This window comes from Camponotus floridanus, unplaced genomic scaffold (assembly GCF_003227725.1).
Source record: "Camponotus floridanus strain SB8 unplaced genomic scaffold, Cflo_v7.5 scaffold144, whole genome shotgun sequence".
Taxonomy (NCBI): Eukaryota; Metazoa; Arthropoda; class Insecta; order Hymenoptera; family Formicidae; genus Camponotus; species Camponotus floridanus.
The window spans coordinates 106,360-120,669 of record NW_020229264.1 but is presented as its reverse complement, the minus strand read 5'-3'; the positions used below and the strand labels follow the sequence as shown (position 1 = coordinate 120,669).

At 37.7% G+C, this 14,310-nt stretch overlaps 1 protein-coding gene across 17 annotated transcripts in view; it reads left to right on the top strand.

Moving 5' to 3' along the window:
* The window catches only part of LOC105251134 (potassium voltage-gated channel subfamily H member 6), a 100,864-nt gene that overhangs the window by 13,839 nt on the left and 72,715 nt on the right, over positions 1-14,310 (top strand). For 15 of the 17 annotated variants that reach the window (XM_025406455.1, XM_025406454.1, XM_011257691.3 and 12 more), the window contains exon 2: positions 5,209-5,439. In XM_025406455.1, the coding sequence (XP_025262240.1) occupies positions 5,209-5,439 (231 nt within the window). Of the gene's footprint in view, positions 1-5,208; positions 5,440-9,686; positions 9,786-10,654; positions 11,063-14,310 lie in introns of those variants that run through there. The other 2 variants (XM_011257698.3, XM_011257697.3) reach the window with 2 other exon arrangements.

Sequence of the window (14,310 nt, the reverse complement as noted above, 5' to 3'; positions counted from 1 at the left end):
CGAAACACGACGCGAAACAAACCTGGTCGCTGCATCTGGATTTTTTTAGAGTTTAGCTCCGTTAATTTTATCATATTATCATTTACATTTTCCTCGCGAATATAAATTTTAAATAGAAATTAAAAGACAAGCAAGACTCACAAGTTATGTACACATATGTCTTATTTACTTTTACCCATTTTTAACATAATAATATTTTATCATATTATCATTTACATTTTCCTCGCGAATATAAATTTTAAATAGAAATTAAAAGACAAGCAAGACTCACAAGTTATGTACACATATGTCTTATTTACTTTTACCCATTTTTAACATAAAAATATGAAATAAAGGACAGCATCATAATCTCTCAGAGAACTTGAAGTTTAGATAGAATGATTGTATTTCCGAACTTATGATCGCCTCTGCAATTTCATTGCGTTATGCAGGTGGAAAAATGTGAGCGATCAATCTCGCCTACTGGCGGCGAACAATGTTTCTCCGATAGTTGCAGCTGAAGAACAATATTAATCACGATTAAAATGTTGCTCGCGTGGAGAAAGAGATAGGGGAGAAGATACTACTCCAACTTCTATTTCTGAGTAGCGTTTTTCTCGGCAGTCGTAAATTCTTTACCCAGATCATTCGGCGGCAGGCCGTACAGATGCAACTGGCGTTCTAGATTTATCGAGAAAATGAAATAATGCTGTTGTAACATTATTGTATATAAAATTAAAAACGCACACGCAATAATATATATATATATTATTGCGTCAAGCACATCTGCGTGAAAGTTATAATCCAGGAATGAAAGTGAGAGCTATCGTATCGACATGATATTGTAATGTCAATCTCTGATATCGAGAGATCTTTAATTGAGAGGTGTTGATGATGTATAACGATTATTGGAGAATTCCTTGAGTGGCATAAAATCAAAATTGCACGTTGAGTAATATTTCGGTGTAACGTAATACCGTGTCGTAATCTCGCGCAAGCATCGACTTAAGAGAGCCCAGTCACGCAATATTCAAAATGATCGCATTCGCACACACAAATGCGCCTCGTAATGTTAATTAGCTTTATCGTGTGCTATGTCACGATCACTTCTGCGAAGAAATAAGGTACGAACGAATTGATGCGAAAGAGAGAGAAGCGCGAGCAATAATTAATTCGCTCGGATATCTTTAATCGCGAGTGGCCTCGCGAAGACTGTAACCTTGTAATCGATATATCGCATCTGCTGGAAGAAAGAGTATCACATCTCTGCTTAATTATTAGTAACGATAAGATATTCTATATTAGATTTACCTTTCCACGTGGCGAAAATTAAATGATTACGAATATAAATGACAGATTTATGCCTCCCGAATTAAAATTCCATACACGCACATGCGATATTGATTAAAAAATTATTTTCGCTGTCCCCTCTTCTTTATCACGGATATATTTTATAAAAAAATATTTTCTTACACGTATCACATCTCTGCTTAATTATTAGTAACGATAAGATATTCTATATTAGATTTACCTTTCCAAGTGGCGAAAATTAAATGATTACGAATATAAATGACAGATTTATGCCTCCCCAATTAAAATCCCATACACGCACATGCGATATTGATTAAAAAAATTATTTTATCGCTGTCCCCTCTTCTTTATCACGAATATATTTTATAAAAAAATATTTTCTTACACGTATCACATCTCTGCTTAATTATTAGTAACGATAAGATATTCTATATTAGATTTACCTTTCCAAGTGGCGAAAATTAAATGATTACGAATATAAATGACAGATTTATGCCTCCCCAATTAAAATCCCATACACGCACATGCGATATTGATTAAAAAAATTATTTTATCGCTGTCCCCTCTTCTTTATCACGAATATATTTTATAAAAAAATATTTTCTTACACGTATCACATCTCTGCTTAATTATTAGTAACGATAAGATATTCTATATTAGATTTACCTTTCCAAGTGGCGAAAATTAAATGATTACGAATATAAATGACAGATTTATGCCTCCCGAATTAAAATCCCATACACGCACATGCGATATTGATTAAAAAATTATTTTATCGCTTTCCCCTCTTCTTTATCACGGATATATTTTATAAAAAAATATTTTCTTACACATATTATATCCATATACTCGCGTTACATCGGATAATCTGTGATATCGATATAATTATTACGTTCACATATGTGCACGCGGGGACATTAAAGTTTACTTAACCGAGATTAACAATTAAACTACTGTTCGCAATAATTGATTAATCCGCGCTGAGCATTACTGATACGATGATTACGCCACGTCGTAACAAACGACAGTGTAGAGTCGATTCCCGGGGTAATTCAATAAGATGTAATCCATAACGGCAACACGCGGCACAGAAGGAAGGCAGTCACGCGATATGCAAGGTGATGTTGTTCCGGACATCCGACGCCGGATGATTAATCTCGTACGTTGCGCATACCGATCGCGCGTACTGTTGTATTTTCAATTTGGGCTTCATTAAACCCAATTGTCCTTCGCTCAGAATGCTCAGGTACGTAACGCGGTGGAATATGAGGGCACGGCGGCGCCCGTGGCACGCAAAGCAGTTGTGACGCTCGGAGCAACTGACATTTCTCCCTGAATTCTGGTGCGCCATAACGCCGGCACTTGAAATGCACTTGAAAACGGTCGCGCGTATTAATATCTCGATCGCACGCTGTACACTCGGCGAGATATTCGAACGAGCGGGAATATCCGTACCCCACCTATTCACCCACGCGCGTAAACCGCACGTAATCCGCAGTTGGACGCGCGCGTTTCTAATTAATTCCGTAACAAAGTGCGAGCCTGGCGCGATACTTGCCGCGAGAAAAAGTTTACCGCGTACGAGAAAATATGCTTAGCTCATTAAAATAGAACATTCGCGCGGCTGAGGGGATTTTTCAAGCAGCCTTGCGTATCCGTGAGTCATTATTTCTCGCCTTCTTACCTCGACTACCTTAAAAAGTATCGCCCCTGGAATATTACCATTCATTTCCGCTTCTTTTTCATTAAGATTTATAAGAATTTATTCCTACTGGTTTTACATTAGATGGCGAGACAAGAAAAAATATATGTATATACAAGATGTTTCTTAATAAGCGTGAAAAATTTTAGAACATGATTCTTTGTCGAAAATTAAGGGGAGTTTTTCATATAAACATATATTTATTAGTAGAAAATATCCACCTAATTTCATTTCTTTAACATGTTCCAAATTTGAGAAAAAAGTAAAAACCTAATTTTTACTCCCATTTCTAGAGGAGTGTATATTTCTACATTCCTCCACAGGGAGGGATGTAGAAATATACACTCCTCTAAAAATGGGAGTAAAAATTATTTTTATTATTTTTATTATTTTTATTTTTTTCTCAAATTTTGAACATGTTAAAGAAATGAAATTAGGTGGATATTTTCTACTATTAAAAAGGTTATTTATGAATATTTTTTTTTAGTTCGCCTTATTGTTATAAGAGGCTGAAACTAACAACCCCTATTCAATTTTTTATTAGAACTTTTTAATGAGTCGAAATACGATCATCTAAAAATATGCATTAAAAAGTTTGATTTATTTAAAATTTACTTTTATATTTCCTTTATTTTTTTCATAAAATTTTTTTTTCTTTTATTTTTTTCATAAAATTTTTTTTCATAAAATTAGTTTATATTAGTAGTAAATATTGAGAAAATTAGAACAAAAACAAAATTATAATATAAACCTAAAAAGCTAAAAAATAAAAACCTAATTTTATTCCCATTTTTGGAGGACCATAGGAAAAACCACCCTTATAATTTTCAAGACAAAGAATCGTCTCCTAAAATTTTTCGCACTTATTAAGAAACACACTCTCTCTCTCTATATATATATATTTTCTTTTTACGTGCAAAAGAATTTCAACTTCAAAAGATTTGTCGCGCGAAGATTACTCGTGTCCGTCGAGTTGTAGTCTTTTTCTACTTAAATTTCATCCATCCGCCTTGTTGACCAACAGAAGCCCGAGTATCTTGAAAGCGATATGTTTCTACGTAGAACGTCATTTGCGAAGCTTCGCATAACAGCTCGAGTGAGTCACATGCATTCGATATAAATTCTTGGAATGACCGACAGTGTCGGCGTCGACGGCGGCGGCGGCGACGACGGCGGCGGCGGCGGCGGCGGCGGCGGTGGCGGCCAGCTGACGCGTGCCGCACTCCGATCTTGTCAACAGGAAATAAAGTCGATTTCAACCTAAAGTGCGGGAGGATTGAAAGACGCGATGCGACGTGGCGATTCCAACCGGCCTTTGTATCCAGTGTCGGATGAATGTTGCATCCCTCCTGACGAGGCGTGCAAAAAGAGAGAAAGAGAGGAAAATCGAGCGTGCCGTTTTGAGAAGCCGACTTACAGTCGCGTGGCAGACGGCCTTAATGGCCGCGGCACAGAAATATTTTATGGTGTTCACTTTCAGGCTGTCGCCGGATTTAGGACGAAGGTCGCCGCGCTTCGAGCGAATTTTAGCGATTTCGCCATCCGCGCGTTGCCATGACGATCGATTCTGGACGATCGCGAGTCTCTGGAATACCTACGGGAATCTTGGCCCGGACTCTCGACCAGTCGTAGCCGTACATTCATATTTTGTTATTACGTCAGCAATGAGAAATGGGGCGTGAAATTTTCATACAGCATACGTGGGGATAAATCCGTTGCTCGCTGCTGATAGAATGGGCTCGTAAAACCTGCCGGAAGCATTCATATAAACGATACCGAGAAGGAAAAGCAGCACGATATATTCCTTACAATAGTGTGTCATCATGACTATCTGAAAGTATACACAAGCATGTAGGCGGAATGGCAGTTTGCGTTAATTTGCGACTTTATACATGAGCGATCAGAGAGTAAATATAAGTGTTAGATCGTCCCCGGATTTATTGTTAACGAGCGTTTATCTTATATTATAGGCTTACGGTGAATCCGGTTAAATTTAGATGTTCCGAGAATACGTCGTAGCTACGTATCTTAATGAGCTATTGAAGCCTCGCTAGATTTAACAAAGCGTATGCGACCGTCACTATTATTAGAACCGAAATATTTCGTATTCACCCTTTCGAAATCTCATCATATTTCGGAAAAACACGAATCCGTCGAAAATGACGAGGAGTACGATCGGGCCTTCTAAACTGATCGTCCTCTACTCGCTGTTGCAGATCGAAGCTTTTTAGTGGCGAATGCGCAACAGGGACTATGCCACATTATCTACTGCTCGGACGGTTTCTGCCGGCTGACGGGCTTCTCAAGGGCCGAGGTGATGCAGCGTCCGGCGGTCTGCGACTTCCTCCATGGACCAATGACGTCGCCGCATGCGGTCGCGGCCCTACGAGACGCCCTCGTCGCTGGCGTCGAAAAACACTTCGAGATCCTCTACTACAGAAAGGATGGTGAGTACTGTTTGTCAATTGATAATTTAACTAGCGCACTGAGAAAATCTGATAGAAGGCATCTTGATTAAACCAAGAACTTCCAGTTATCATAATAGACTTTAATTTTTTGTAACTAGAACGTTTAATAGACTTTAAGGATTTTAACTATTAAGGATTCGGTTAATATTTTCTAGTTGAATCTATAAAACTTTTTATTCCATTAACTAAACATGGACACAGTGATGCCATTTTTTTTTTGTAAATTTAGTATTTCAAGAAAATTTGACAGGAAGAAATTAATCATCTGGTAATTCTCAAAGGAATTCTGATTCGTCCTTTTTGCTACAGACATGAATCTACCAGATTTCTAATGAATGCAACCAGATTTTTTTTCTCAGTGCGGCAGTCAAAAATGATCTGTTCGCATCGCGTATAAAGTACGTGAAGTATCGAGCTGTGGGAATAACGAGGCATCTAGATATGCGATCTATTTGAATGTTGAATATGATAAAGAATGCAGTCTATTATACGGACACGTAATATAAATAAAAATACTTGGAGGGTTTCTTTCTCTCCAATTGTTGGTCTATGACAGTTTAAATATACGCTTGTCATGCATAACATATCGTGACACGGAACGGTATTGTCCTTGCACGTGTCCTGCATGTAAAAAAGAAGGTGCGAAGAAGCGAACATACTTCAATCTAAAGATATCTTTAAAGATCTTTTCCGCGAGCCCGAGAATCCGAATATTCTTAATTCGTCGTCGCTTGAAAGACACTGGTTTAATGACAACATTTTTCGCGTCTACCGAATAGTGTCACGGAAACTAGTGTCTTGTACGTTTCCGTCGTACTAGGCGAGATAAGCGCAAAGTGTCGCGCTGACTTTACGGTTATTGCCAGCGGAAATAAATCAATATAACGCGTTGTCGCACGTAAAGATTTATTGGCCTCTCGTAGGAAAGTCGCAAACGTAGTAGGCATCTTTCACCCCGTCACCCTGAATCTCTTTCTTCTAAGATGAGTGTTATTATACAAAGGCATTTAATATTAAATTAAATTACCGAGTTCGATGAAAAAATGTAGTCTTTCCTCCACACATGGTTTTTACGTGTTTGTTATTTTTCATTTTAACAGGCATCCGTTAATGCTACATTCCATACTAATTTTCTTTACGGTTATGCGTTAAATCTGTGTATTTATCCGGGAACTTCTTCCCTCGGAGCAAACCAGCTACGCGGTTTTTTTTTTCATACGTAAGACGGATGTAGGAAGATTCTCGTTATTTGGAGCAAGAAGATTGAATTTGTTCGCAGGCCACTGGTTACTTCGAACTCGATTTTGCCGTAGCGTCTGACCTTAGCCGCGGTGAAATCAATAGTCACCACTGTATAATTTATCATAGTCATAGTGCAGAACCTCCCACTTCTCAGGTGCCGTCATGTAGATTCATATAGCTGGTTTTAACTTTCCGGATTTTTCGAGCGATACTTTTATGAGAAAGAAAATAATCAACTTTTATTCCATAAACAAAACCAACGTCGCGGCAGCTTTTTATTTTGAGGAACGTTATAGGAAGACACGTGTACCAGCGTAATAACGTAGCAATCGCATCGTCCCCTTTCCCTCCCTCACCTACATATGTAGAAGAAGTATATAATTACCTGTCGGTGATCAGTTAACAAAGCACGTAATTGTTACTGTAATTCGAGTTAACATGTGCTGTGACAGCGCAATTAACACAAACGCGTTCCCATCCTGTTCCCATCTTCTCATCGTGTTTCAGCATCGCGCTGACGTTGCAGAATGAAAAGATCGCCTACTTTCCCGCTTTTCTCTCGGGCGCAAGACGGACGGGCACTTTGCTCCGCTGCGAAACGCGTTAATTAAGAGGCTTAATTAAATCTCGCACATAGAGAACGATGAGGAGTGTCGATGGAACGAGACGCGCGCGAGAGGAACAGCCTGCCTGCACTTGACACCTCCCAAGGCGCAACATCGCGAATGTTTGCGGAGGAGATTCATAGAATATGTAGTTACGTGCCACGATGTTTCCATCCTTTGTTGAAATAACAAACTCTCGCTCTTCTCAGAGCGCCGCGTATCGTATGTAACGTTGACGGCCACTTCGCAGGCCGAGGGAAAACACATGATAGTTTCTGCGAAAACGCTGGAAAAATAGGACGCTTTGCCGGAATACGAGCAATTTTCCAATCGCAAATCATTCGAGTCTACGGAAACTCGCACATTTTTATCCCGCGTTATCTATCTTCAGTCATTTCCGAAGTATAATAATACAATTAAAATGGATTATTTCTCTCTTTATGCTTCCCTCCGGTGAAACGAATAAATAAAGCAACTGCGTAACCGTAGGATTACGGCTGTCGAATTGTTTATTGCATCGACCGTTTCGCATTTGGCTCGAGGGAATCGATTTATGAAACATGCAAAACGCGCATCTTCATGAGAGTGAACGCAACGCGAGCTTTATTAACGTGCGGCCTTGCACGTGGGACTCTTATACCTATCTACCTATCTACGTTGGTACAGTTACCGGCATAGAAAATTAATCAATGGACTGTCGAGTTTCGAACTACGAATTGCGCTATGCATTAGATACGACTGCAGATGGCTAATTACGCGAAACTTTTAACGACTGAATTATAGCGTCAATATCGATATAAAGTTTAAAATTATAAATAGAATAAACATTTGGAATAATTTCAAGGGAAAAACGAAAAAGATTTTAAGAGGTAAACAATTTAAAACATTAAAATCAATTAATTAAAATATTTAAATGTTAAAACAAAAAAAGTCTCATTGAATGTTGCATGCGAATAAAAGTTATAATTATTAAGAGTAGGAACAATAAATTCATAAAAAATGCTTAATATCACGATGAAATATACAATTTCATTCTTTTTCATTAATTGTAAATGGTGATAAATAATAAAATCGCCAAGAGATAAATTGCGACTGTAACTAATCCGTGATGAAAGTATAATTGGTCATTATCGACCGGCTCGCTTTTACGAATATAACGTGGAAAAAATTTTTATCTATATTAAAAGAACGATTATTAATAGTCTCGGGCTGCTAAAATTGCAGATAGATAAGAGCGTATATCAATTATCCTGTCATAGACATGTTTGTTAACACTAACTCTCTCGCATTTAATGGAGCGAACTTATCAAGGGTAAAGAGACATCTTTGACAAATCGATTTCATTTCAACCTCAGGATAACGATTGTTAAATTAACATGTATTTTTTAAAAATCATATCTATTAATTAATTTAACACATGACAGAATGTTTGATATCATTTCTATAAGTTTTCAATCTTTTATAATTCGAAAACTAATAATATCTCGATATTTTTCTTCAGGAATAATTGACCTCAAATTGACTAAAGAATTTTTTGCGCTACAATCTGGTCCGTTTTTTCGGAAAAAAATTTTTAAAGATTTTTTTCGGAAAGAATTTTTAAAGAACAATTTCAATCAAATTCCGCACATTTGAAGTTCGATCTTTCATAAATCCATTCAGGCTAAAAGAGTGGGATCAACCACTCGGTGTAATTATGTCACCATGAGATCATCCACCGATCTCTCCATCTCCACTATTGCTCTCTCCCTCTCTCTCTTCATCTCTTTCTCTCTCGCTCGATTTCTCTCGTTCACCTCTCCTCTTGTATGCGAGGGCCATTTCGCGCGAACTCCTCCTTGAGAAAAGCTCTCCCACATAGTTACGCAACATGGCTCGCGGCCGGCGTGTTTTGAGGCGTCCGAGAATAGCTCCGTGCTCGTATTCCAACCCCTCCTCTCGTTCTTAAAACACCTGCCCTCCCCGCCCTCTTATACCCTCTTTTCGCGTGTGCTTCCCTCTCCCGCTCCCAACGACGTTGCCGTTTAGTCAATGACATCACGGAACGGCGCGCCAACTCCCACCCGCCTTTGGTCCATCGGTGGCGTTTACCATGTGTGACGTCACAACTACCTACCTTTCCCCTCCATCTCCCTTCTCCTTCCATTCTACGCCATCGGCGGCTACGATGTAGCTGTAAGCTCGGCACGAGCCGCAAAACTCTCCGTGGCGTCACAGGACAACGACCCGGTGACTGGCGTTTGCACCATGGCCGGTCGATTGGCTCCTGTCGGGCCGTGGCTGCAAACCCGCGGCACGATTTCGAAAGCTTCGCCGGGGAAAACGGCCGGCCGGCACGGCACCGCCTAAGATGCGAGCTTGCAGTCTCCGCAGCGGCAGCGAGCCAAGCTTTTGCTCATGCTTGGACGCTTTCGATCGCGCGATTCGTTTCGAGTGAGATTCGTTTTCGGCAGATTGATCGAGCTTGCGGTTCTCGAGGTGCGTTGAGTAGATCGCGAAATTAGATCGCGTTAAATAGTGGCGAACCGTATCGAATGAAAAATTGTGAAGGGACCGAAAGGGAATAAAATGAATTTCATTACTACTTAAAAGGCAGGGTTGATTAAATTGTTGACAAATAACTGCTCCGGTTGTGATCATGTGGTGCAAATATATAATTAACGAAATGACGCTATTTTTGTTTTGTTGATACAGTTTGCAATTCTCGATGCGTTGAGAAACATGCGCGTGATAATATTTTAATGTACTGTATCATGAACTATTAAAAATAATATTATGAAACTTTTTTTTCCTTTTTTTTATTTAATTATTATAATTAGCCTAAAAAATTTAAAAAGAGCTATAATTTTAACTGTTCCTTCAGTTTTTCTGCGAAAGTTTGCGCGTATGCAATTGAGTGGGTAAAGATTTCAGAAAAACACTTTTCGTGCTTCAAATTCGTCTTGTCGCGAATTATTCCGGAAAAATCGCGTTTTACTCTTTGAAAGGTGTCGATATATTGATCACGCGAATGTGCAATTTCGCGGGCGTTTCGTGTTATCTAACCCGTTTAACGAATAAACTCCGCGAACAGCGTTTCCGATATCGGCTCCGCCATTGTGTCGGGATAAAACTCGCGCTTACTCCGGAAAAAGTCTATATCGATTCACAGCGCAAACTGTAAAATTTTGAAGTCCGAATTTTTTTTCCATAACCATTGTCCGATCATTTATCATGGGCTCTGTTATTTAAAATCTAACGATATATCTAACGATATATCTACATAATTATGCAAATCCCTCGGAATAAACCTTAATTATAGAGATTTTAACCTTATAATCTGAAGACTTAAACATAATTTTTTTCTTTCAAAAATCTATCGTCTGCTTCGGTCACGCAACATTATTATACACGCGTATTGAGATGAGGAGAAATTCTTGTTTACGAATATTACCTGTTGAATTTTCACAAAAGTTACGTAAGCGCGGCCGCAATTTCTGCGTCCCGAGGGAACGGGACGAGGCGAATAGCGTGGGATCTGCTTGTGAATCTTTTATATTACGCCGGCGAAACTGTAAGCTCGATCGCGCCTCCGACAAGAGACTCATTCGTCCTCGGATCGCTATAGAGATTCCGCCTTTCTCGCGAAATCGATTTCCGGCCTGTTCATGCGAGGCTTCGCTGAATTCCGCCGGGAATTGGCGCGAATAAGAACGAGCGATGAGCTGCGACGCGGAGAGCCCGGAAGAGGAACAGGAATGGATTCCCGCGAAATTGTAGGTTTAATTCACTTACTCTTATTACATAATTAACGTTATATCTTACACCATTCTTCTGTCTTTTTCCTAACTATACTTTGCCACGTCGCGGCTGTAACTCTGGGAAAATGAAATTAGATTCTTTTTCGCGCGACTGTACTCGGGAAATTTTAACGGTTAAGAAAAATCCATAATTTTGTTACGTTTTCTCTTCGCGATTCACTATCAGGATTATTAGATGTTAGATTATGCAAACCATGCATTTCTTCGAGCATTAAATACTACATTATAACGGCAATAAAATATATTACAAGGAATAGAGTTAAAAGATAACCTATTTACATTCTCTCTGTCTCTTAAATTCTGTCAGTCAGTTTTAATTTTATTTGGCTTTCTGACATTCTAAGTTTTTCCACTCGCCCACTAGCTCTCTTTATTTATACATCAATGGATTTGGCCAGAAGGTCAAGGTTATTTTTTTTCTTAATATATATATTTTCATTATACAAACACATAATTATTCAACCAGAATGTCTATTTTCTGAAAAAACATGGGAAATTTGGAATTTTCAGAGATTTCTTTCCTTCTGGAAAAATTAGAGAATTCTCTGAGATTGAAATTATTGGGACTCAGAGAATTTAAAAAGAAAATCATGTCTTTGATAATTTTGCTCTTAGATTGTAAACAGTCGGCAAATCAAGTGAATTATGTCTTTAAAATATATTATAATTAAAATATATTATAAATATATATTTATAATAAATTTAAATATATATTTATTTTATTTATATTTATATTTATATTTATATTTATTTTAGTTTTTGTGTACATATATAAAAAATTTATAGTATATATCCTAACAAAATATTAAATACACAAAGTACATATTCTTCACTATAATTTTTAATAATAAAAAAATTTGTAAATAAAAAGTGCTTATCTTTTTTTAGTACATTTGCAAATGTAGCACTTGAAAATTAAAAGGATCTATATTTTTCTTACGAATAAAAAACGTTAGAAAACGCATAAAAAAAAACCTATTTTAGAAAGTTTACCAAAAAATCTCTAAAATATTTTCTTTACCTGGAATTTACCTGGAATTTTGGGTAAAAATACCTGGAAGATTAGGAAATTTTTTATAAGATTTCTAGACACATACAACACTTATCAACATTAGACGTCAAAATATGTTAACAGAGAAAGTCCCAGCTTCTCGGATTTTCGTCATTTGTGGCATTCTCACGAATCCGCATTACAGAATAAGTCTTTCATAGAATCGAGTTTCCGGATCATCCTTCTGATTTACGAAGCTTCTCTGACAGGAGCTTTTCATGTAGCGAACTTTATTGACATAATTCCGACCTCTCGCAAATTTTTTCATATCGAATATCTCATTCGAGAGTCTCAAGGTCTCCAAGTTTTGAAGCTTCTTATTTCATGTACTCTTTAATTTTGAATCGCGACTGTTTGAAAATTTTTTCTCTCCGTTCTCTTCATTCGGATCAATTGACAGCGAAGAAAGACATTTCGTTATTCTCAAGAGAGAGGATAGCAGTTATGAATTTAAAGTAGCTTAGCGTCGTGACGTCTAACATTTTTTATGAGGTTTCCCGAGGTACGGAAGCATGGCTTTATTAATATCTTATTATACTTGATGATCATGTATACTTGATGTTCATTCGAAATTATAGCCGAAAGCTCCGCTATAATCTACTAATATACAAAATAGAGTGTAATAATTACATTGTCAATAATTGATTACGCAGATAATATACGAAATGTATAATTCAAAATATATTAAAATTTTATTTGATATTATCCCACTTATAACATTAGCTGTACCTCGAGAGTAAACATTTGATATTGTTTAATATTGTTTATATTTCATGAACTTTTGACGATCAGGGAGATATTAAATTTGTATTTTCTGTTTTATCTTCATAAGTCTGAAAATATATTTAATTTTATTATTATATTTAAAGATTTATTTTTGCTTCTTTTATAAGGAAAAAATTAAAATTGTTTTCCTTCGACAAATCTAGTCCATATCTAGAAAGAAGTTTATTCAATTGCGCTGATAACATCTAAAAATCGTTATTTCGGAAGAAGATGACGTATATCTATATTATTTGTTGCGAAAAAATCATGCGCGTATCTTGAAAGGCGAAATTAGTTCTGCCAATAGCGTCTACTATTTTTGAGAGTATTCTAAAAAAACTCTTCGTGGTCGGAAATAACGAGAAAATAGGAAACCGAAATGGCGAACTGTTATATTCTTGCCTCGCAGAAACCAAGAGGTGTTCGTCGACAAGAGACGAAAGTTTGATACAATATTTGTTTGTTCTGTAGATAGCTTGATGCTAACTCAATCCTCGAGAGGATAACGGCTATATCTGCGGATTGCTTCAATAATTTCGGAGAGTAAGCAAACGTCAAAATATTGGTCTTCATTCACTTTCGCGCAAATAGATTGTTCGCTGAAAAATTAAATATAACGAAATTGAAGAAACCAAGTATATATATTCCAGAAAAAATTGACGACTACGCAAACGCATGTATGTATCTAATATATCGTGAATTCTATATCAAAGTTAATGATCGCATTCTGTCATTTATGATGTTATTCCGATGTACTCTATGCAAATAGACGCGAATCTTTTGGTGATGACTGCGAGTCAAGCGAGACATTCTCAACGCTCTTACATCCGATTTCTAAGAATGCTCCAAAATTGTTACATTCCTAGGTTATGATTAAACTTCCTAAGCTCTAACCCTGGCCGCAAATAACGAAAATATCTTTCCAACAAAATATGCGACATTCTGGCGCATAATTAGGATCGATTCATCAAAGAAGGAACTGGGAAATTATTTATCTGGGGTATTTTATCTATGTTGTACGATGACATTTTCCTGGGAGGATTGCCAGTCACGTGGCCATTTCTGGCAAGTGTACTGGCTGTCGAGTTTTCGGAGCTTGCGAAGCCAGGCCTCAAAAGCACAGTATGAAAAGGGGAACGAATCCAAGAGAGAGAGAGAGAGAGAGAGACAGAGAGAAAGAGAGAGAACGAGAAAGATACAACGGATGGAAAGAGAAGAGGGATGAAGGGGGAAAGAGGCATAAGATAAACGAGAAGACAAGGGGTGGCTTGAGAAAGAGGAAAGAAGCCCGCGTGTTATATTTCTGTGCACCGCTTGGCCTGCACCGTATGCTGCCACGTCACAGAGTCATTGCACTCTCCATGACGTCACGGTAGCACAGCGTCAT